The sequence below is a fragment of the Rhipicephalus microplus genome, chromosome 5 (genome assembly GCF_043290135.1).
Source record: "Rhipicephalus microplus isolate Deutch F79 chromosome 5, USDA_Rmic, whole genome shotgun sequence".
Lineage (NCBI taxonomy): Eukaryota > Metazoa > Arthropoda > Arachnida > Ixodida > Ixodidae > Rhipicephalus > Rhipicephalus microplus.
In genome coordinates, this window is record NC_134704.1 from 41737644 (window position 1) to 41762398 (window position 24755).

Here is a 24755-nt window from a genome sequence, read left to right on the forward strand (position 1 = left end):
AAAACGTGACGTCAATGAAACCGGAGCACCTGATTGGCTGTCGGCGCACACACCTCTCCTTTGGATCGGTGCGAGAACTCCTCAGTCGCCATGGCAGGTAGTGCAAGCCGATTTGTGTAACCTAGTAACAGCACTACGGAGTCCAGGAGCGCGAGTCTGATGCTTCGTCAAGGACTCAAAGTGACCCTGGAATCTCACAGGAAAAGGCAAGACGCTGCCTCTATTGTTCAGTCGTCCTCAGTGAACTGCCGCCTTGGGGGGGGGGGGGGGGGGGCAAAGCGGATAAAAGGGGCTTTTCCCGTGGTTTCCTCCTCCTCTCTGGTTCGGTCAGACAGGCCGCTTTCCGAAAATGTGCGATCTGATGGTATTAAACTTCGCGTAAACACGTAATGATATCGAATATCACCTATCGAGTCTCCAGCGTGTTTCGCTGAACAGATACAGCTTGTCACGGTGCGCTACGCTGACTTTTCGGTCCTCATCCGAAGCGCTCCTTTCTCTGCCGATTGAATCAGCTGATATGCCGCGTCTGCTGGACAGCTCATTTGCCATTTCGCTGTCTCGCTATGCTCGAGAAACGCTGTCTTGTTGACACGAACCGCAAAGCCGCGTCGCATTTCCTGTGTTTGCTTAACTGTATGTGTAGACGTAAAGCCCGTAACGACGCTAAATTGGCGCAAGCATCTCTCAACCTTGAGCAAGGAGTCCGCTGCCAGCATCGGGCGAGAGCTGATTGCGTAATCGAGATACAGCTGTTTAGCAATGCTCCCGCTGCGTTTTTTCTCGGCAGCTCGGCGCGAACCGTGATCTCACAGTAATTTATGACGTGTCGATTTCGCTACACATTCCAAGCAGCTCACTCGCTGTGGATGAACGAACGCAGCGACTGCTTTAATTCGATCGCCGTCGTTTGCTTGCCGGCAACCTCTTTGCCTGCAAGGTCGTTTGCGGTGCTCTTTCGAGTGCCGCCGTTCGCTGATTACTTGTGAACTTCGTTCTATCTTTTATTGTATGTTAAAGCGCCTGCAGCGTTATCAAGAGCACACACGTATGCACTTGCCTATTTAACTAGCTTTTCTACGGTCGCTTGACATTTCAAATTGTCAGTTTGATAGTAATATATTGAAATCATGTAGCATGCCTGCCTCTTCCAACACACATGCCGGTAGTATTGCTAATACAATTCAGAATTGTACATGCAAACTAGGTGTAAACCGCCGTGGTGGCTTAGTGCTGACGTGCAACGCTGCTAAGCTGAAGGAGCAGGGTTCGACTCCTGGCCACGGTGGCTGCATTTCTATAAAGGTGAAATTCGAAAACATTTGCGTGGTATGAATTAGCTGAACACTAAAAGGAACCGCAGTCTCCACTACAACTGCCTCACATTGTAGACACACAAAAAATGAATTAATCTGATTCCAGTATGTTGTAAAACCTGGACGTCTGGGTAGTTTCACATCTGTTTGCTGTGTTGATATGCTCACTAGACAGCCTTTCCTGGGGCGAACTTTGTAGTGCACGAAAGAAAAACTCGAACAAAGACAGTGACGATGGGACAATGCTTGAAACCATCTGCACCCACCTTCTTAGTATTGTTCTAGCTGATTTTGCTTTGTTGGTTCATCAAGGACTCTCGGCTCATGCTCACCCTGCGACGATGGTCTAGTGGCTAAAATACTCGGCTGCTGACCCGCAGGTCGCAGCACCGAATCCGGGCTGTTGTGGCTGCATTTCCGATTGAGGCAGAAATGCTGTAGGCCCGTGTGCTCAGATTTGGGTGAAGGTTAAAGAGCCCCAGATGGTCGAAATTTCCAGAGCCCTCCACTACGGCATCTCTCAATCATATGGTGGTTTTGGGACGTTAAACCCCACATATCAATCAATCAGCAGCACCTGCGCACAACTGGTCAACACGTCTGTTTCACCCTTGTTCGATAACCAATCTGTTGGAAGTAAGAGCATCGTCCTGTTGTCACTTTCTTTATTCATGCCTTGTGTGCTTCAAGTTTTACAGTGTCTTACCACCAACAAGCCCTCTCACATCCTTAATTTTTTTACCTTGCAGCCTATGAAACCTTATGCACTATTGCTTCCAAGAAATAGACAGGCACTATGGCTCACTTTGGTCTGCTCCTCGACATTGACGGGGTCATCGTCCGAGGCCGGAAAGTGATCTCGCACGCCGTCAAGGCATTCCAGAAACTGGTGGACACCAAAGGCAGATTCCGAGTGCCAACCATATTCGTTACAAATGCCGGCAACTCTCGGCGACAAGACAAAGCCGATCAACTTTCAAAATGGCTTGGAGTCCATGTGAGGCACCCATATCTGTTGACTGCTTGCATATAGTGTTCTATCTTGTGTACAGAGACATGTAAGAATCATTTAGATACAGAGAACACAGATGCGCTTGCTTGCATGTGGATATATAAGCATCTATTAGTTCTATTAACAGTGTTTTTACATAAGAGGACAAAATTTATAGGAAATTTCACAGAATACTTTTGTGCAAGTGCAGAATATTAAAATGTCCAGTCAGTACTTCAATGAACACGTCATTTTGTAATCATTTTAATCAATTTAGTGATTGATGTAAACCCTTTAGTGCAAACATTCAATACTCAGTACAATGCTAGAAGACAGCTGAATTTGCATCTCAAAAGGTATGCACCAATGCAATGCAGTATATAGAGACATGTAGTGTAGAATGCAGTATACAGAGACATGGTGATCCTGCCAACGGGAGCGTGGCAGATAACATGAGTGGGACTGTTTCATTATTTGCAGAGCCGATTAGTTGCTTCGGTCATCCGAACATTGATTTTTCTGCCTCTCCGAGTTTTACCAGCTTCGGACAATCGCACAAACAAAGGAAGCAAAAGCAGTGCGAAAAGCAGAGGCTTGTAATGTTTGCATGTGTGTTAGCTTCTCCAGACACCTCCTTTTCATAAAAGCAGTGAAAAAACCAAAAGAGGACATTGGTAATCATCTCTGAAGAATAGGCTGAATTATCAGAACTTACCAACATAGCCTGAAAAGTTCTCGCTCCAAATGTGTCACCTTGTGTACTTGACAATGCGTAATGTGTTTCACCCTGCCAAGCAGATTTTCATCAAAAGATGTTGGTGTTGAATGTTGGATGATTTCTTTGCAGATCACAGAACAGCAGGTGGTGATGTCTCACAGTCCACTGCGCATGTTTCAGCAGTTTCACGACAAGCACTGCTTGATCTCTGGACAAGGTCCCATTGTGGACATTGCACATGGGTAAGCTTCTTTACATTATGCACTCTTCTGCTGCCCTGTGTGCAAACACGAGGAGAAATTAAGTTTAGGTTACAATTATTTGAATGAGGAGGCTGGACTTCATTCTCACTTGCTAATGAAAGACCTTTCTCCACTTTCTTAGTTTGCCTTGACTCCCTGTACACATGTGTATAGATCAGTCATTGGTCATCAGAGGAGTAGCCAAAAATTTTTTTCCAGGGCAGTTCAACTATACTTTATGTATGTTTGTGTGTGCATTTGTATGTGGGTGTGTATATATAGGCTACTAAAACTAATAATACCGGGAAGAGGTGGGGGACGAGGGGACATTTACTTGATAGGAGGGGGCTGCGATAATCCATTGCACGCCCTGAAAGTGAACTCTGCGCACACTTATGAACATATCTGAATATGTTTGTCATTATCTGTGTTCCACAAATCTGTTTTTAGTGAAAGTAATTTCATGTAAGCATACAACTTTGCCTCAATGAAGTATACCTGTACATCCTTACCCATGACTTGTTTGGCTAGCATTGGGAACAGCAATACTGCAACATAAGCTCATTTTCTGTTGCAAATTTGTGTTTTTTGCTTCACGGGCTTATGTATCGCCCCAAAAATATGGTTAGCAAGATGTTGTGAATGTAACCTAACTCGGGAAGAGTACCATAGAGAAGCTTGTTCTCGATGTCTCATTTATTTCGTTGTCGGATAAATGTCCTGATAACTCCAAGAACTGTGCCAATGCCTATTTCTGCCGCACACAAGCCCGCATACACATGTGAGATCTTCAGCTTTTAATTTTTTTGTTATACTATTGACTGTCGTATTGTTTGCCTCCTTTCCAGGCTAGGTTTTACAAAGGTCTCTACGATCGATCATTTGCGATCTCATTTTCCACTCTTGGACGCTGTTGACCACAAACGAAGACAAACCGAGGTGAACAGCGGATCTTGTCATAATGTTGTGCCGTTAACGGGGTCTTTTATAGTTTTGTTCTAACACTTAATATTGGTGGCTAAATGAAGCCTGAGCAGACTGTGCCCATCGTAAATTTTGTTTCAATTTCGACAAAGCATTAAAGTAGAAATTAAGGTGTGTTATCTAAGCAAGATGATGGCTCCACGAAATAGTTGCAAACTTAACAGCTCTCATAGCCGCACTTTGTTATCTGGTTAAAATAGGTAACCATCTTTTTTATAAACTTGTACATGCAAGATCTTCAAAAACCATTATTATTATATTATTATTATTATTATTAATATTATTATTGTTGTGGGGGGGTGCACTTCATTGCTGTGGCCTGAAGCCATTGCGGATGTCAAACCAAACATGTCTGTAACTGCGGTCATAATTGGAAAATACCTTGTGAAGTTTAAGGATTAGATATTCATTAATAACTTGTAAGCTTCTGTGGGCTTTTAAGTGAGAACCTTGTTTTATACAACACTGTTACCTCTAGAAAAGCTATCCTAGTGCATCAGTACAAACTAAATGTTTTTAATAACTGGACATTTACATTAAAACAAACAATAAGTATGACCGTATCAAATCGGATGGACTTGGTTCAGGTTGTATCCACATTTCAAGGTTAGCAATGACTGATTAGAGGTCATGGAAAAAGTACGTTTTGCCAGCATATAAATCTAAACCAAAAGACATAACCTGTAATCTGTATTCAATATTTAATTGTCCATGTTAAAATAAACTACTCTGCGCATCTTCAATGTACCGTGCACTTGTTTTTATCATCTTGCAGCCTTCCCCCTATGAACGATACTTTCCAAGGGTTGAAGGTAAGCATGGTTTATCTTGCACATATACATTCATTTGTTTTCACTGGCCACGCTAATGCATGACTATGACATTCTGTTCCTAATCTCGAGTCCACTGGCCTTATTATACATGGCAGCTGGAGTTGAAGTGAGACAGAATACAAAAATGGTTGTTGAACAACATTCTGGTGAAAGTTACACAATCCCAGAAGGATCACACATTATCCAAACCTGCCAAGTAAAGCATTTTTAAGCAGAACGAATAATGGATGACTCCAGCTCCTTTTAATTATGTATCTCATTAAGCCATTTGGTGGACTGCTTGTGTAAACCACCCTGTTTAGTTAGAAGCTATCTTTACAATGATATGTAGTCATAATGTAAAAAATATTATGATATAGTGCAGTATTACATTCACAAAACACCAAATGATTAGTGATGTGGCTGGTGATATAAAATGCTGGTAGTAACATCCTGCGACACATACTGTACGTTTCTGTGTGATGCAAACGTTCTCGTCAAATGATAACTGTATTTTGGTGCTTTACCAGAACTTTACCGTAGAAGCAAAGCAGAATATGGTGGCTCACTGCGGCAGTATTATTTTCATTTTTATTTGAACTCTTTGCAACATGATGGCAGCACCAGAACGGCCACTCTCGTAGAGTTTTCAATAAATACACTAGAGGGAACTCTGGGGTTAGTGTCTATAAGAGCTGCAACGCATGGCACTTCAGCGAGCATGGGAATGATGGGTAGTACATGCAGTCTGATCTTCATACTTTATGCTTATTTTGGCTTTGCATGGCTTGAAGCTGCTTTGTCACGAAACAACAATCAGTAATAGTTTATCAGTTACGCTTGCCCACCTTAATCTTTTAGATGGCGATCTTGATCTCAACTTTACCACCTTAATCACCAATTCTAATTGGGTCACGAAGTTCAAAAAAGTCTGTTCTTTTGTTCGAGACAAAACCGGCACACTGCAATAAACGAAGCCACAACTGCGTTGAAAGCCCTCAAGCACGAAGACTAGGCAAATGCATTTACTACCCGTCATTCCCATGTTTGCTGAACGATCGCAGCGCCAGAGTCCCCTCTACAGTCGATCCTGGATATATCAAACTCAGATACATAGAATTGTTGGCTATATCGAACAGTTCAAAAATCATCTTGAATTTTTCATGCAAAAGCATGGGACCGGTGCATCCCTATAATAAACTCCCGCACAGCGGGACATCCGCTATATTGAACGCTGGGCTGCGCCTAAGCCCAGAAAGTGCATTTTTCTTCACAAATATTGATCAATTTAAGCCACGTTCTAACGAGTTCTGATTTTTTTGTGCACGCAGGCGACGAAAAAGCAGTAGCATTTTATCGCGCTGATCTGGTTTGTTGCGCGATCTGCAGGTCTTAGCGTGCGGGCAATGGGTTTTTCCAAAAGACCGATTGCCGAGGGCACTGAAAGAGAATGTGAAGTGACTCGGTGACCTCAGTGCAATGTTCGCATGTGGTTCCCTTTTCCTTGTTTGTTTGTTAGCCCACAATGGCATGCGAGCCTGAAAAGCGTGGCCTTCGAGATGTGCAACCTTGTCGCGTATTTTTTCAGTGTTTTCGGTTTCAGAACGCGTGTCTCGGAGGTTACGTTCGTTTTATCATTTTGCATCAAAGCCGCTAAAAGCATCGGTTGCCAGCTACAAAGCCACAGTGACATCGATACGACCAGCATGTCGACAGTGAGAACTTCGAAGAACTCGGCGTTGCGTCTTTTGCACCTTGTGGCCTTCTCTCCTTAATTTCTGATAAAAGTTATTCGGGAGTTGAACTGAACGTTAATCCGCACGTATCGATAAAAATTATGACTGGTGCTTGGAGCAACGTCAAGTAAAACACTCGCAAACAATCCTTGTGGGCCAGGTGATGACTCCGGGTGTGTCATGACCACTGACAATGGCGCACAATGTCTCAGTGAATTCTGCAACTTAGCAGCGTTTTCGGGCACCATCTCGAACAGTAGCGACTTTATAGGTACAGATGACAATGTTTCTGACTGCAAAGATGCCAAGATTTTGGCTGCTGTTGCCAGTGTTGCGGAGTTGTATCGGTGCGGTTACGAATGTGCCAATGCCTTCGCTTCCACCGCTAACCAAGCTTTTGCCGCCCTGCAAAGCTTGCATTCAATCAACGTTGTGGCCGAAAGAGCTAAGTTCGCTTATTTGGAAAGCTTCAATGATATTGATACGTCCTCCTCTTTCATGCAGCCGTGTTTAGCGGCTGTTATGTATCAATATTAAGGATGACTGGAACTTGATGGCGTGCAAGAAGCAAGAGAAGTTTACGGACTAAATAAAATGCGGTAACCTGCAGTTCGCACCTTGTTTTTGAGCGAATCGTTATGTTAGCTCTTGTAATGATGTCTGAGGCCTGAAATTTTTCAATTTAGGCCCTAAATATGCATATTTGGTAGTCCGAATTCTCGATATATCGAACTATTTCACGATCCCCTTCAAGTTCGATATATCCGGGATCGACTGTAGTTAATTTTAGAAAACTCTATGGCTACTCGCACATCATCTTTGGTAACAAATATTTTCTGAGAAGTAACGTATATCTGGGCAAACTAAAAGTTTGATAACTCCGTGGAGGCTGCTTGTTTCTTTGTCTCTTGTTTCAGCTTGGGCAAGCAGGCATTCAGATATTTTCTTGTTTGTAGTATGTATTTCACTTTGATAACAGGAACCTGTTATAGCACAAGTTTTCAAGGTGGACATGTGACCTGTTATTCCACCATTGTTTTCAGCCGTGGTGTTGTTTGGTGAGCCAGTGAGGTGGGAGACAAGCCTGCAGCTGATAATAGATGTGCTCATGACAAACGGCCTTCCATGCCAGGCTGCTCCTTCCATTCCTTACCCCCACCTGCCCGTCTTGGCTTGCAACATGGACCTGCAATGGATGGCTGAGGCATGTCTTCCAAGGTGGGCATGTCTGACAGTTGTGCTTTTCTTTCACTTTCTTTTGTTTGAATTGTTTTGCTCTCAAGGTACTAAAAAAAGGGTAGACTTTATACCTGTGTAATGGAGGTGAAGTATAATGTTGCAAAATTTGGCAAAAATTATGGTAGTATACTGTGTTTCTTGGGAATGTAGCATTTTGACAAACGAAAGGTAGGAATTCTGGTTCAAGCATGGGAGAAGTTCACGCTAAAGCAAAAGACTATATACACAGGCAATCTGTCACTAGAAAAATGCAACTAGAATAAAATTGACAGTTATAATCGGCTGTCCACAAGAAAAGTAGTTTTGGTGATGACAACTGTTGTAGAGGAGAAATCGGCCATTGCATTGGGTTACATGCCAGTTCATATAGCATGGGCTTCAACGGTGTAAAAGTTTCACTGATATTGGAAACAGACCAGCTAGTCGTGGTGTCTGCTTCACTGTGCCAAGTGCTGAATAATATTATGCTTGCCCTGTACCTTCATGCAGACGTATTATGCCGAGGATTAACTTACTCGTTTTATTAGCTTGCTGTAGAATGAATTAAGTTTGATTTCGTGCACCTGTTTGATGCCAAATACAATGCATACTGTGAAAGCACATTGTGGCACAGAATTTCTCACTTTTATTATTGAAAAGTGTTTGTTCATGATGTGCCACCTAAATTTAAAAATATTGGGATCGATGGGATCACGGATGCTTCTAAGCTAGGATGCAGGTGCTCAATTGGCTCTTCTGGCATGCTGAAGCAGCCATACTCACGTTGTCTACTTTTTGAATTTTAACGCTGCTTTGGTAATATCTCAGGACTAGTTGATTCAGTGTAGTACAACATTGCTAAAACTACACTTGTCTCGTAATCGTCTTCAGTGATAGGAAATCCCAGATGCAAGCAGCCATAATGGAAGAGACTGCTATAGTTTAAGTTGTCTCAGTACATAATGGTAAAGAACAGCAGCTGGTCACAACAAAAAATTAAAAAAAAGTGAAATGTAAAGCAATAAGATGAAAAGCAAGTTTTCTTTCTGCAGTGGGGAAAATTAGCTGTTTGCCTGAAGAACAGGACACAATAAAGTGGGAAGCGTACTCAGAAATGTCTAATTAAATGTAAGTCTACTTAAAAAAAAAAAAAAGGAATCATCTGAAATGGAACAACTTTGGATCCATGGATAGACTCAAACAAGCTATGCTATATGCAGAGCACTACATTTTGTGCAAACGGTGCAGAAAAATACAGGATGAAAATTTAGGCCGGGAGGGCATTTAGACCGGAAGCGCAGCAGACGTGTTCTGGCCGGGTCCTTAAACGCCAGGCCACGTTAAGCTTATCAGTCGTCTTTTGGACCCGGTAGATAAGCTCCACAGGAGAAAGCTGTCCTCGGCTTTTTCCAGTTTGTCGTGCCTTCTTTCTTTTTTCTTTCTATTTTTGATTCTGTTGCCACGTTCAGCAAGCATTGTCTTTTAACCGAATCTCTGAACCAATAACCTGATTGCGTGCTCTTGCTGAAAAAAAAAAAAAGTCAAAGTGGAGACACTCGCGCATGTCTTTGCAGCCCTTCTTGCAAAGCTGCTGCGGGTCACCAGACACTCCTTTCCTCCTATGTATGTTATTGACTGTAATATGTAGCAGGAAAAACGTGTTTTCTTATTAAAGTGGTCTAATAATTTTCAGATCGACCCAACTTGAGGATTGCATATTTGATTCCAGTGAATGCTAGAAGCCTGTGTATTTTTACGTGAAGTATTGTTAATTTGCAACGAGAAAAGTTTTCCATTGTCTCTAAGTAACACTAGCTGTTTTGGTGTTGCTCATAGAAGGAATAAGCAAGAGCATGTGCATTTCTTCTGGCCATATCTGCATATAGCAGCCGTAGCCATTGCCTGAACGAAACAAGACGGCATTTCATGGCCTCATGCAGGATGTACCTCCTGGATGCCAAAACCAAAATTGTTTCATTGGAACAAGTGCTATAGTGGATTGTTTGCGGAACTATAATGGTCATTTTTCTAAAATGATTTTCAATGCTTTAACTGTGAGGTGGCAAGATATGATCGCAAGCCAAAAACATCATTGCTACTTCCTATTCAAGGCGCTCTTTCAGGAAATGTTCTTGTGCACCCGGACATCATGTGCCTGTGTACTCGCAATGTCAAATAAGTTAATCTTTTTTTTTTTCTTTCGCCTAGGTTTGGTCATGGTGCCTTTCTAGTCTGTTTGGAGAATTTGTACAAGGTAATGTTGTCTCATATCTTTCTTAATATACACACATTAGAAATCACACCCAATAAACAGCTGCTTGTTGCCAACCTCGCATTCTTATACAGTTAACCCTGGATATAACAAAATTGACCGATTCCCAGAAAAATTTGTTATAAAAAAGATTTCGTTATATGCAAGTTCAGTACGAAACTTCAAAAAACGTGCAAATTAAACAAAACGGAAACTGAAAACTGAGCTAAACCAAAACACTTGTTTAGTGGTAAAAAAACTTCGTTTTTATTGCAATAGTAATTATATGGACACTCTCGACGGATTTTTTTCGTCGCTGCCATTTTCCTTAAGTCCAAATTGATGACATGCCGCTGCACATCGTAACTTTTATGCAATGTTGATGTTTGACCAAAAGCTACAGTATTGTGAAAATAGATGACAAATAATACAATATAGCTTTGATATTGGGTCGGTGTTATCTGCAAGCAAGTCTAAAAGACAAGCTGCTAAACATGTCTGCACTATGTCTGCACTTCACACTCATTTGAGTGCCAGCTGTCCTGACAGCCCACTACCTCTGTACGTTTTATTGAATAAACTTTTTTTCTTTTCAAAAGCACAACATCCTGCCATTTGGCTTGTGTTTCTTTTTTCTTTCCTATTTGTGTAAGTATATGCATTGACACTACCTGTGGCAAGAAGTATTAAAAAAAAAAACCCAAATTTTTGTGATGGCACTTTGCTCTTTACTATTTCAATAAGATTTTTCACTTTAGCAAATGTAGTATAGTCAAACCCTTCTATAAAAGACATTGATGCTAGAGGCGAATGGATGTAAGACATCAGCTGACACTGCTTGCTTGTAAAACACAGGTATTTTCACAATAGTTGAAGAAAAGGGTCATAAGATCTCTAAAAACCAATAAGCTAGCATACAGTACCTCTCGACTTTCATGATTTCATCCTAACCTGCTCTATTCTTAGTGCGTTCTTATTTTTAATAGTATATTGTGTTCAGTAATTTTAAGGTTTTGATTGCCGTCCAGTTTAGGTCATGTATTTTCATAGCAAGATGAGCCGTGTCGAAGGCTTTTTTTTTTTAGCAAAATATTTTATCAATTCGACATGGCACAAGAGCGATACCTACCCTTGGAACTGTTGTGTGAAAGCGACAAATGGTTTCAGTAATTTGGCATGAATAATGGATAAATAAACTTAACCTTTTTTGTTTTTTTATCTGGCAGTTAATTGTATTCATACTATTTCGATAAGCCCTAATTCCAAAGAACATGATATATTCATTATAATATCTTGGTTGAATATAACCTGCATGCTGTCTAAAGTATTGTTTGCAGGAAAAAAATTGCACTTTAGAATCCAGTGACTGTGCTATTCTTGCTCGGACTACAATTTAATACCTTTTCGGAGTGCTGCAACACAATGAAGTCGACTAACTTTTGATAATAATATATGAGGTTTAACGTCCCACAATTTCATTATAACAGATATATGAAATACAAAGATGACTTCTTTTATCTGTCTCTGAGTGGCAGAATTTTTCACTCTCAACTTTTCAGTTGAAGCGATTTCTCTAACCTAACTCTTTAACTACTATATCTGGCACAAGGAAAAATGGCCCCCAAATAGCATCTTTCAAATAACAAACAAAATAGCAATTTTTGTAAGAAAAATGACCCCTGTAGTCATTCATTTTTATCCTACTCCTGTATATGACGTTGTAGGTTTGATTATTTGTGACAAATTGTGGTAAAATATAGAAAAATAACTGGTCCATTTATATTTACAGTGACAATGAACCCTCGCATATTGAGAGAAAGCAATAAGGAAAATCTGGTTTATAAAAAAATTAGCACAATAGAGATAAACAAGTTTATTCTTTAGCAATGCAGTATTTGCACTATCGGTCATGTTTGCCCATAAAACTGTACACCATTTTTTTGTAGTTATAGTTGATTAATCATTTGTTAGTCATTCTCTAGAGAAATTTTCTCTACTAAAAAAATGGTATAAGGTATAGTACAAGCCAATGAGTTGTGAAATAGCATACCTCAACATATCTTAATTAGCATTCAGGTATGATAACTATTGCCAAATGGCTATGCTATATATTTCACTGGCCGAGTCCCTTTATGAACATGGACTTGAAGGCTATAGTGATTTGCTGGTAGTTTTCATTGTGAAAATTTTCAATGTTGTGCTAAAGTTTTGCTAAGAGTCCCGAAGCCAAAGACAATGCAATGATTGATGGAGCAGAAAACTGTGTGTAAAACTAGGAAATAAAATGTAATAGCTACAGAATGAATTTTCCAGATCACTTTAAAACAGTGTTTGCAAGCAATGTAAATATGTATTATATTGGCTGCGTTTCAATTCTAGACAGTATCGTAAACAGTCTATGCTGACAGCTTAGAAGACGGCATCGAGTCCATGTTGTCCGTGAAATAAAATGCATCTGGGTGGCGTCTAGGCGACGAGACGCCACCTCTCATCCAGAAGAGAAAGCTAAAATAAACAACTACGTTTGTTATTTTTCTTTATCTTAGTGTTAAAATCTAAAAAAAAAAGATTGATAGTTACTCACATTGAGCGTTTGGAGAAGAGTCTGCTTATGTGCAGACGACCATTCCGGCGATATCCGACCTATCCAAGCAATTCGCTGAGCCGCCATCTTGTTTAGACAGCAAAGAAGCCTGCATCGTTTTTGTCTACGATGCCGTCTTCTGAAAGCTGTCTATTTTGCCGGCGACGTGAAAATTGGGATGGCGCTTTAGATGGCTGCCGTTCACTTAGCTGTCTGTTTAGCCGTCTACGGTGAGTATTGGAACATACCGATTAATAAGATTAATGGCAAGGTACAAGAAAAGCAACCTTCTTAAAGTGGCAAAGTATTAGCTGATCTGTTACAGTCATTGTACATGTTCACTGGCGCATGGCTGGAATTATTTGATATTGCTAGAAGAGGCCATTCTTCTGCACTGCTCTATATTAAGCTGCCGGTCATGTCCACACGCCTTCCAGAGTTCTAAATCTGCCAATCTCGTGTGTTGAGCCATAATTTGGTGCAGGCTCGCACACGGGGCTGGTCTCAACTTTTCCCGATAGTTTCTGTGGGCTGGCGAAACTATGGTTTCACAAGGACCAACTTGTTAACCAATAAACCTGTTCGACTATTGCTGGTTATTGCCAGCGGCCGTCAGTGGTTTGAAGCACAGGAAGTGATTCATGGTTCGCTTTTGTCTAGTGGATTATTTCTTGTTGAAGGGATTATAATTGTCACAAAATAGTTTGTAAATTATGTCTGTGTTAATGTATGCGATGATGTGTTGTTTCAGAAAATTTGCTGCAGTGTTGTTTTGCTTGTGCACTTAACTTTTCCTGAAACAATTCCTCTTGCAGAAGGTAACTGGTAGGGACATGATCTACACAGCACTCATTGGAAAGCCTAGCGAGATAACATACCTGCACGCCGAGTCCTGTGTTCAGGAAGAAGCCCATAGACTTGGCATTACTCACCCAGTGCGACGCCTGTTTGCCATTGGGTGAGCGCTTTCATTTGGTCCTTTTTAACCGTTTAAGATGCCACTTATAAGGAAGTGTCTGTAAATGTGTCAAATCGACACGTTATTTCAAAACACATGGCATTCTACTGCAACCAAAACATTGTTGTAATACGTTATTTGTGTTATATCAAATTATTTCTAACTAAATTGTAATTAAATATTTTTTTAATCTTGAAGTCATCTGTGCTTATTTTTTTGCAATAATTCAGTCAAATCTCAAGATCAAAATATGCAAATTCGTTTTTGCTTATATAGATGTTCAGCAAAGAAAAATTGTACTTTTCACATTGCTCATGGGAAGCGGCACGTTGAATGTGGTATCCCTGCAGCAAAGTGACCATATGCAAATGTACACTGCAAAATGAAGTTAAATGACGGCACACTTATTTTGGGGGAGCTTAAATTCATCCAAAGCTCACTTTATCTTGTTCTTCCGGAGTCACTGGTCGACACAACTAGCAAAAACTAGTGGTGTGCACAATCGTGTACAGAACGTCCCAAAAGGTTAACCATCCCTAACTGTAATATTGCATAGAGGTTCGTGTGTTGAAATATACACATCAAATAAAAGCTGCAGTATCTTACGTAGATTCATGTTTTAAATATCACTGAAGCTGCTGTGTGTTCACAGTGACTTCTTTGCATGTCCTTGGGACCAATACTAGTTTTTGTCTAAGATGCCGGTTTTGCTCTTTCCCCATGCCAAGCGACAACTTAAACACCGACATCTATGGTGCCAACTTGTACAACCGCTACCTGGAGCGCCGGCGAAAAGATGACTTTCCAAAGGCTATTCTGGCAGCTGGATCCAATTCGGCTCATCCAGGCTCGAACTCCGCCATGTCCAAGGACTCCCAGTCCACTGTTGGGGTAAGCTCGGATTTCCTCAACGAAGGCATTTATTTGTATGTCCCGCTTTCTTGAGCCTACTGTTACCTCAAGTATTCAATTTTGTGTGGTGATCCATGCAGAAGTGTGTGTGATCCCCTGTTACAAACTCTGAGGCATGTCTAAGTGATAAAGCATGCTTGGGAGAGTATTAGTATGCCATGGTGACCAGCTGGTAGATTGCTACCAGACAACCAAACACATTCAAACCTTGGTATAATGAACCCCGGATATAACGAAATATTGGTTATAATGAAGTAAATGAAAAATGCTGTTGTAGAACTATAGTATTGGGAGTATACCTTTGTAACGAATTTTATGGTATAACGAACTTAGTTCTGTGTAAGATGCAACTTTTTTACAATGAGGTTTGAACTCACTAATATAGCAGGCCATGCCATACGTGACCTACTACATGTGTATAGTTTAATTTAACTATTTCTTACAATTTGATTTCGATTGCGTGCCTTTAGGCATGGTAAAAAGGGCTCTCACAAGATACATAAACAAAGTGATTCATGCAGGTGGTCTAGCAGCAAGCTATGTAATGGTCCATCGATCCAATGGTCAAGGTGGGATAAGTGACAAGGCATGAGGCCTGTTGCGTGGAGCAACAGCAGGACTGTTTTGCTAATCTGTCGTATTGTTTAACATTATCTCATTGTTGAAATATTGGAGTCTTGCAGAAGGGTTGAGAAGCAGGCCAGTAGCTATAGATTCATACTGAAATATTGGCAGTGCAAACTAACGGGGCACAAAAAGAGGGGACAAACAAGCACTTGTTTTTCTCTTCTCCTTGCATCCCGTTAGTATGCGCTGCCAATATTTCCATTGGAGTCTTCACGAAATTCACAACATAATGAAGCATTCCGCTGCAAGTTGTACTACTTTGTTACAGCATAGAGGTTTGACACTACTTCTTTTTGTATGGACAGAATGTCGTTCATATTGCTTCTGGGCAGCAGGTTGAAAGGAGCTTTTGTGTTTCTGTAAAATTTCAATCAAACAGTCTGAGAGGGTTTGAAATCATTTTTCGAAATTCTAGCCTTTGGCGAAGGGGCCATAGGTGTTTACAATCGATTTGTATTTATTTCATTCCAATAAACTTCAATCAATCAATCACTATGGTTTAAAGTTGCTGCTCTCGTCGGTTCTCTGCTCCAGGCAGCAGGAAACCTTCAAACTAGCTGCTTTGGCTTTTGGTCAAGTTCTTTTCTGCTGTTGCACGTGTTATCAGGAATGAAGCAACAGCACACATAACAGTACAGACACCAGTCGTAAAGCTATTGCTGACAGCAATAAGCAAATGACAGCAAATTACTCGCGAGCGAGAGCTGGTGAACCAACAACCACTTGTCCAGTGCTAGGAAAGAGGGAAGTGGTACTCACTAGCATACATTGCCCGTTATGTCGTCATTCCTTTGTCTATCTCAGGCACCTTTATCAGATGTCAGCATCGAACACCATCAACACACTGCAGGATGGAAAAAGAAAACGGCTATCAGTAGCCAGAATGTTGCTATTCGTGACATCTCTGCCGTTGTCAAAGCCACGAGTCGCAACCCCCCGAAAATATCAGCTATGCCTTTCGCCCCAGCTAAGTTAAAATGACAAATAATGAAGGAAAGGGGGAAGGTAAACATTGTGTAATTACATCTGCATTTATCTTAGATTTAGCTTCAGCACAAGCATTATTAGGGGAATACAAATCATCGGACATTCATACAAAAGAATACTTAAGAAGTATGGGAGTACACAAGCAGACAGAGGTCCATTGGTATGTGTCTGATTCAAACCCCCTACTAACTCTTAAATATTAGTGCTAGTGCATTCCCTGCAATGCATTGCACTCGTTTTGGCTGTCTCGAGGGTGGGTGGGTGGGTGGAGAGATAGGTTGGTGTCGTCTCTTAACGGCACTGCTTGTACTATTTTGGTGTTCTGCAGATGATGAGCAACTGTGGAGCCGTGAGCTGCACATCTGTACTGGTGCACACAGGCGTGTACAACGAGGACTTGCACGACGACACATGCGAGCACACGCCACGCGACTTCTTGCCGGTGGAAGTTGGCCTCAAGGAGCCTGTCTACCGGGTCGACAACATCTACTCTGCCATAGAGCTAATCTTTGAACAGGAGGGCTTTTCTTGATGACCGTATGGACACCTATGACTTGTAATGTGGATTTCCCTGTGCACACCTTCACTATTTCTTGAGGATCTTTTTTTTTCTGGGTCGTTTCTTTTTTTTTCTAGCTGTCAGTAGTGTTTTCATTGACTTCCTGTTTTGCTTTGTATAAGATGTTTTAACACGTGAACTATATTTGCCCTTTAGCCACCCATATTGGTGCTGCAATATAAGTACCACAAAAAAAAAATATCTAATTTAGTTGTGCATATTATTTTGCTGATGCACCCTTTTAGGACACATAGTAGATGTTTGAGAGTATGTGTGCAAATGTTTATTCAGATCTTAAGCATAATGAAGACACATATTTTTTCCTTCTTTTCAAAGTTATACTACTTTTCCATTGGTAGCGTCCCCCTTGCTCGCTTTATGGAAGCTTTTTTAAATGTATGCTCTGTTTTACACTACAATGCGACATTAGGGATGCTTTTTAGTGCCAGACTCACACACTGCTTATGAGCATTTACAAGTCCTACGTGATGAGCATTCCAGAACACGATGCTGCATCAGCTATGCGCTGCCGTGTTGTATGTCGAAAATTCTCGCTGGCTGCTACTAAAACACCCCTGCCTACACCCTTTCTTAACCAAAAATTAGTCACAATGCATAAATAAGTCTGCAGAGATTGTAATAGCTGTGTCACAGTGAAAATGGAAGGGGTTTCTGGTTGTGTAGTATGTATGGTCTATGTGTGGGCTATGTGTGGGCTCTGCGTGGGCTATGTGTGAGGGTTATGCGTTGGCCTGATGGCTGCCTGTTTTGCTTGTTTCTTTAAGCATACAATGCTGTGCTCCTACACGAAAAGAAACACGTTTGCAGCGGAAATTGGCTCGTTTATGAACTGTATTAGTGCAGTCAGTGCGTATGTGGTACGACAGAGTTGAGGGCAGTCGCAGGTATCACAGCTTCGGCATATCAAACAGCAGCTGCTGAGTCAAGAAAGCCCAGTACTGAACTTTGGTTGACGCATTTATTTTGTAGTTTTTGTTCACTTGGGACGTGGTTGACATGATATGTGAATCAAACTGAGGCACCTTCTAGCCAGGCATTTGCACCTCTATTTATGAATCCCTTGCAAATCACACTCCGTTCTTGTCAGATGTGGAACAGTCCAGGTGCAATAAATATTAGCAGCCCAACAGTTCGAACTAGGAAATTGCTGTCTCCCACACTGTTAGCCTCTTTTGTATGTTTTTTTTTGTTGCTTGTTTTCATAGGTGTAGAGAATCGGAGTTGTTTCATTTTGGTTTATATCGATGGCAGTTCTATTTTTGTCGTTATAAATGAAAGAAACAAGTGCCGAAGTTTTTATGTCCTTATTCTGTTTAGAGTGGCGTTCTTACGAAGGCGATGCTGCCACTAATCTCGCGGTGTTTGTTGAGACATTCTTCCTTCTTTGTCTTATTCATTGCGTCACTACACATTTTCGCTCCATTCACAATCTACACTGTTCATATTGATGCGGCGCCCTTTATAGATGAAGCACAAGCATTGATGACTCGCGTGACATTTCCATTGTCCACAAACTTGCTCAACTTCATGATGCTTTTACCGCTACGTTAATTTTGTGTGGTAGGATGAACTCTGTGAGTACAGCGCACAGTTTACGGCAAATTGAGAGCGGCTTGCATGCTTCTTTTCTTTTACCAGTCCTCTTCCTGTGCATTTTTTAAAGTGTGTAATGTCGATTGTTTGCTGTAACATTACGCCGCTAATACATGCTTTCATTGCGTCATCGTGTTTGCTTTCGGTACCTTGCTGCTGTAAAAATTGGAAGCTGGTTTTTCAGAGTTCTGTTTCACACTGTAATCTCAATTTTTGTTCTTGCTGAGTTTGGTAATGGATAGTTTATTTTTTTGCTTATTTTTGTAAGAGTGCACTTGGTTAAAGAGTTTTTAATGCTGCCACCTTTTTGGTGTGTGTGTTGATGCTTTTTGTTGATGTTTCATTTGATTTTTTCGAGTAGGTGCTGCTGAACTGTATTGTCCTTTTACGAAAACATATTGCCATCTATTGCAGAAAAAGGTATTTACCTACTTTAAATAGTTCACATTTTGAGTACAGTAGACCTCAACATAATGAGTGCAAGTATAATTGGATGTGTTTAAGTGATGAAGCATGTGTATGGGTTCTATTGAATATTGAGACTTAACCAAGGCATTTTCGTATCATGTGAGATATTGCTATAACGAGGTTCAGCGGTTCATGCTATTACAAAGCATGATGTACTGTTGCATAGAAGGTTCATGACTTCTGGCTTCTTCTTTTTTGGTTTACCATGTTCAAAATTTATGACCTTTGAAGACCATCCATACATACATGATATTTTTTAGATGTGTGCTAGACTATGCTCATTGCTCGTCTTGTTTCATAACTAAGACAAAATTTACTTTAGCAACTGCATGCTAGAAATGGTTATTGTGTTTTGAAGTGCCTTTTCGTAGACTTCTAAACCCACTCTCTGCCTAATGTTTCTGTCAGCATGTCACTAAAGACTTATGATTTTCATAAAATGTTGCGGCACGGATTTTTATAATACATCTTTCAATATCCATTTCTTGGTCTATATAGCAATAGGATGTTTCTGAATAAATGTGAGTGAGTAAACCTCCTCTGTTTTTTGTATATTTGTTAGAATAACTGTAATTATTAAATTAATAGAGAGTCAGCCCTATGACATCAGATGCCTATTTATGAATAAACTGCTGACATTGAAGCCCTACATGTTGTGTTTGTGCCTTCATCTTGTGCATATTTGTAGGATGTGCTGAAAGTTAACGCAGCAGTATTTAGCCACCACAACACCAAAAAGCCAACATCATTATCTTAAAGGATACTGAACGAAAACAGGAAAAACTGATGAAGCTTCGAAATTCTACACGAAAGATGCGACAGTTCCAATAAGAAAGCTAATTTCGGGTATTTTTGAATAGGTGGCTATATTTTAGATGGATTGTCAGCGCGCGCCGGCTGAACGCAAGTGTGAGCCGTGACTTCGCAAACTCCAAGGCACATGCAGAGTGCACATGTTCCCCTCTTCCCAATCACCCCCTTCCACAAAAGCCCTGATCCTTTACCCAACCGGGATTATCGCTCGCTACCGGATAAAATGAGGGAGCTGAGCCAATCGAGAGATGCGGGTGACAGCTAGTATTGTTGGCTTGCCCGTACGGAGAGGCAGCTAGACGCGGCAGTTTGTGAAGAACCCATTAAATTCATCATTTCCTTGAAATTTCTACCTGGGATGAAAGTTGTCCCTATCGATTCATTGACCCAGTTTTTCAAATAGGCTAAAAATCTGGGTGGCAAAAATTTTGTTCAATACCCCTTAAAGTAGCCTGGGTGTCTGGCTTTGATGTTGAGCTTCTAGCCTATTTAGAAATGTTCTCTAAATAGGACTAAAGCTACAGTGTATGTGTGAAATCGACAGTGCTCGAGGACGATCCAACTGAATCGTATTGCCCCACACGCCAGAATGACTCTCAATGCTTGAAAGGATGAAACAGAAGGTTTCAGCTGAAAGGGTTGAAGCATATTACAAGATTGAATAAAGGCCTGGTGTTCATTTAAAATTGTCTCTAGTTCATGCAGTAATTCGTGGGTCAGGCATCATATTCAAATTAGGCAGGAAAGGAAGCATGTTGACTTATGTTCTCGAAATTTACAACTCTGCCATGATGTTCTGAAATAACTGCTGCTTGAGTACATAAAATATTGGGGACAGGACTTGAATGGGTAACAGGTATGCACCTTTGGTTTCCTTGGCGCCTCGTTTTTCTTTAGCGTTTTTATCGGTATTTTCAGTGATTGTTAAAAAAAGGTGAGCGACAAAAAGAAAAGAAAACTGGTGTTAATTGAAAGAAGCAGATTGAGCTAGTCAACAATTCTTTTTTATTATTATTACTTTTAAGCTTCTACTGGGGGAGACTACACAGCACTTGGCGCATCCCCCTGATTGGGCATGTGGCGCATGTGTGGAAGAAAACAAACATTATTATGCAATGCATATGAAAGCAAATGAGGACGACATTGATGTTGCAGTGTTGAGTACCCTTTCAACAGGACCCATTAGGTTTGTTTGCACTTAATTTATGTTTCTCATTTTGTGTGTTGGTATAGTTCTACCTGACTTGAGTTATCACGTGCAGGAACAATATTCAGGTCCCGAGATTCCCTGCTTGGCAGCAGAGACAAGTACCGCGGCGCGGGTACATATAGACTGGCGATACGTTTATCGTCCGTGTGGTAACGCGTCCTAACCCACTTGGTTATATTTAGATGACGACCTGAGCGTGGTAACAAGTGGCGTCAGTTGCAACTTGCACCGCACGTTACCCAGCGTTACCTTTGCCGCCATTGTCGTGCAACAACCAAACCGAAACCGCCAGAACTACCGTACCACTGATGATGGCGAGGCTACAGGCGAGGTGGCGACCACAGCCAACAACTAGTAACGTTGACCACAGCGCCGCAGCCTTCTAAAAATGCCGTTAGCCAATCGAAGTACATATACATCCAACGTTCCGGCCATTTGAGGTCAAGCGGGGTCAGCTGCCTAGGCGCAAAAGCAGCCGCAAGTTAACGGACGCTTTCAGCCACGGAGGAAGGAAAATTTCAGCTCTGGTTTCGGTGTTTCGGCTTCGGTGTCATGCGTTGGCAGCAAGACCATGCAAGTAGAATCAACGGTGATTTGCGCATTAAGTTGTGAGCATCCGTTTTAATCCAGGTAATGTTCAGGTAGTGGTTTACGCTGCCAGTAAAATGGGGAAGAAACGTTTGGCTATAACGTATCCAGGATATGAGCCAGAGTGCGCAGCAACAAGTAAGTCTATCGCGTCGCATGGATGCTCCTTGTGTCTTAATTCAAGATCTGCCCGTCGCTTATTTACAGGCTCGGTGTCGAAGAAACGTTTACCGGCGAGCTATCGTGGGCATGATTTGAAGGGAAGGCTATCGACGAAGAAATGCTTTCGTGAGTATGCCGATCGCGTGATTATATGCAACTAAAAAGATGTGTTGTTCACAAGTAAGTATTAACTATTCGTACTTGCAGGGGGCGCCTACCGTCACAGAGAAACAACGCCGTCATCGCAAGTTGAAGACAGACAGTGGCTCTGTGTGAACGGTTTTTCGCAGACCAAGTGGAGTAGGATTCCAAAAAAATTCTTCACGCGCTGCGTCCCCGTCGTATGGTCGTTCCTGCAAGCCTGCGTCTCGCTAGGCTGCCTTTTCCTGGTTTTTCTCTTCTTCAATCCCACCTGTCTCGACACGAAAGAGCTGCAGGTAGGTGACATACTTGCGTTTGCGAATTGGGATTGGTTCCCGCGCGACAGATACGCGCTGTGGGTGCGCTGCGAAGAGATCACTGTTCAGTATCATACATAACACGGTTATGAAATGACGTGTGCTGTAAATGCGTGGAAAATTTGTCCTTCTCCTGATTTATACCAGCCTTTGCGTACCTCTTCCTTTCTAAGGCAAGGTACTTCGTGTGTCATAACATAGACCGTACCGAAACGTCGTAACGTGGCCGCGTTGGCTGGGAGTCTGAGCTGTGACCGGGTACGCCATTAAAAAAAACATATTCCTGTACTTGTGATGCACACCTCTAAGCTCAACAAAAATAATATTTAAATCTTTGCTCTCTCAAGTGCATGCAAGAGCAGTTTATCCTGTTATTCCATCTGACCTATTTAGATATGCTTCAGTCTATGATTGCTAACGTTTTACTGACTTCTTTCCTCAATGTACCTGTGACTTATTATATACATCTCTGATGTGATGAACTATCATGCCACATGAAACTTCGAGAGAGACAACCACTGAGTGGATTACGTTGAAGCTTCTTCTCCCATGGCAGTATCTGCAATAAGCAAGCTGCATCAACTGCCCTGTCAACGTTTTCCCGCTTCTGTTACAGGTGGAGGCACTTGCCCTCACACTTCGGCAGCATCTTGTTGGCCAAGACATTGCCATAAACCGGACAGTGACTGCCATCACGCGCTATTTGAGTAGCAGTGAATCTACAGCAGCGGTTCCGCTTGTGCTCGTGTATGTTGGCTGCTCCGGGTGTGGAAAAACATATGCGTCGTCGCTGATTGCCAAGAACTACCCATATACCGAAGCTCTTGTTGCCTCGCACAAGATAGCACTCACACGCAAAACCGGCAACGACTTGTTGCACTGGCTGCGGTACTCCCTGTCATCATGGCGGCCAAACGTCATTGTCATTGACGACATCGATCTGGGACTCGATACGGTGCGGCCTATTCCACTGGATGATTTATTTAGCACGCAACTAGAAGCCGTCCTCTCATCTTGGGAAGAGACAAAGGTGCAGAGGGGGCAAGCAGTGATTTTCGTTCTATCTCTGAGTGGCGGAGGCAGCGTGGCGGAGGGTTTCGCCTTGAAGCGAATTGAGGACGTGCGCAAGCGGGAAACTACGGAAGATGTTGAAAAGCTGATTGAAGCATATCGCAGCATGTTTCCGCCGTGGTTGAGAAGTGCGGAAATCGTGCCTTTCCTGCCCCTGACCAAGGATCATGTCAAAGAGTGCCTGTTAAGGCAACTGGCTGAACAAACACCCCAGTCACGAGCCAAAATAGTGGCCCTCTCTGGCGGTGTTGATAGTCTTTTGCAGGGATTTACTTTCTACCCGGAGGACTACCCCGTTTTCTCAAAATCGGGCTGCAAGGAAGTGCCTATCAAACTTGCTTTGGGTGATCTCTGAATGCTGGACTTCAGCAAGAATTCTATGCTCTCAGTGATTGATATGAACATTTAGCGCTTTAAACAAAGTGCTGAAATAGTAAGCACGAATTCATGCATTTTGTGACATGGTAGTGGGACAAGTTATTGCATTGAGAGCATTGTTGACTGTGATAAAATCAAATTGGTTGCACTAAGCCAAAGGTGTACTTATATTGACAGTGCTAATTAAAGCACTACTTTATTATCTCATTATACAACAGGCATTCCACCAGGAAGTGTGGTGCGAATCCTTACTATGTAGACTATTTCTTGTGTGCTAGTTGAACTTTATTTACCATTTTTTTCTTTCTTCAAACACTTTATGTATGCCAAAAACATATTTTATATGTAACCTTTGATCAATAAATTGCTCATTACACTCAGCATCAAAGTGTCATAAAAATTACCTTGTCTTCCTGCAGGATTGCTTCACTTTTACATCATTTAGAAAGTATACTGTGCATGTATTCCCCAAGCCAGTATAGTTTCATAGCAGCATGTATTGCTTTCTGCAGTAGGCTCTTATTACATGGAACCTGAGGAGACCAGAAAAAAATGTTCCACTTAACTGGAGCTCCATTGACTGAGAGGTGAACAAAAAAATGAGCTGAACAGAAGTATGAAACAAATCATATCAGATGCTCTTGTTCCATTTAAGCAGTGTTGCCATTTAATAAATTTCTATTTACTTGGAGTATACTGGGTGATTCCACGAGAGACGGGTCCGAAAGTTGTTGTTTTAGATTTGGTTGCTTATTTATTATTTTGTACACATACCACCCAGTAGCCCGAAAGTGAACTTCGTTTTCTAATTAACTGCATAAATTAAGAGGACAAAAACATCCAAGGTATTTTGAGCAGAAGGACCAATTTCGTCTTTTGTCATTTTCGAAAGTCAACTATGATATAAAAACACAAATATTAAGGTGACAAAGACGATCTTTTTTTCTAATAAATGTACACATAATGAAGAGTGAAGCAGCATTGCTTAAAGCCTATGGGCTGAATGAAAACGTTTTTGAAAAATGTCTGAACAAGTGACATTTTTTTAAAGTTGCTATATATGAAGTTTTTTTTTTCTTTCTAAGCCATACCAGCTAG

At 41.5% G+C, this 24755-nt stretch overlaps 2 protein-coding genes across 3 annotated transcripts; both read left to right on the forward strand.

Annotated features, from left to right (window-relative positions):
- Positions 1–44: 44 nt before the first annotated feature.
- LOC119174665 (haloacid dehalogenase-like hydrolase domain-containing 5) lies at positions 45–19626 on the forward strand. Of its 2 annotated transcripts, none has more exons than XM_037425676.2 (10): positions 45–206; positions 2066–2313; positions 3155–3267; positions 4116–4206; positions 5027–5063; positions 7843–8017; positions 10226–10271; positions 13668–13810; positions 14539–14701; positions 16665–19626. In XM_037425676.2, the coding sequence occupies exons 2-10, from the start codon at positions 2113–2115 to the stop codon at positions 16866–16868; spliced, it is 1173 nt and encodes a 390-aa protein (XP_037281573.2). In that variant the 5' UTR covers positions 45–206; positions 2066–2112; the 3' UTR covers positions 16869–19626. The 2 variants fall into 2 exon arrangements, with proteins under 2 accessions (XP_037281573.2, XP_037281572.2); XM_037425675.2 differs by lacking the exon at positions 45–206 and adding an exon at positions 340–1048.
- Positions 19627–21441: 1815 nt separating this feature from the next.
- On the forward strand, positions 21442–24045 carry LOC119174664 (torsin-2A). Its single transcript, XM_037425674.2, has 4 exons — positions 21442–21726; positions 21796–21876; positions 21958–22187; positions 22825–24045. Exons 1-4 carry the CDS (start codon positions 21666–21668, stop codon positions 23632–23634), a joined length of 1182 nt encoding a protein of 393 aa, XP_037281571.2. The 5' UTR covers positions 21442–21665; the 3' UTR covers positions 23635–24045.
- The last annotated feature ends 710 nt before the right edge of the window (positions 24046–24755 follow it).

Excerpts from the sequence above, each read along its gene's own strand:
- LOC119174665 (XM_037425676.2), top strand. The coding sequence starts at position 2,113 with ATGGCTCACTTTGGTCTGCTCCTCGACATTGACGGGGTCATCGTCCGA. Across the intron at positions 3,268-4,115 it reads ATTGTGGACATTGCACATGG|GCTAGGTTTTACAAAGGTCT; the intron begins GTAAGCTTCTTT and ends CCTCCTTTCCAG. Across the intron at positions 13,811-14,538 it reads CGACGCCTGTTTGCCATTGG|CGACAACTTAAACACCGACA; the intron begins GTGAGCGCTTTC and ends CCCCATGCCAAG.
- LOC119174664 (XM_037425674.2), top strand. The coding sequence starts at position 21,666 with ATGGGGAAGAAACGTTTGGCTATAACGTATCCAGGATATGAGCCAGAG. Across the intron at positions 21,727-21,795 it reads GCCAGAGTGCGCAGCAACAA|GCTCGGTGTCGAAGAAACGT; the intron begins GTAAGTCTATCG and ends GCTTATTTACAG. Across the intron at positions 21,877-21,957 it reads ATCGACGAAGAAATGCTTTC|GGGGCGCCTACCGTCACAGA; the intron begins GTGAGTATGCCG and ends TCGTACTTGCAG.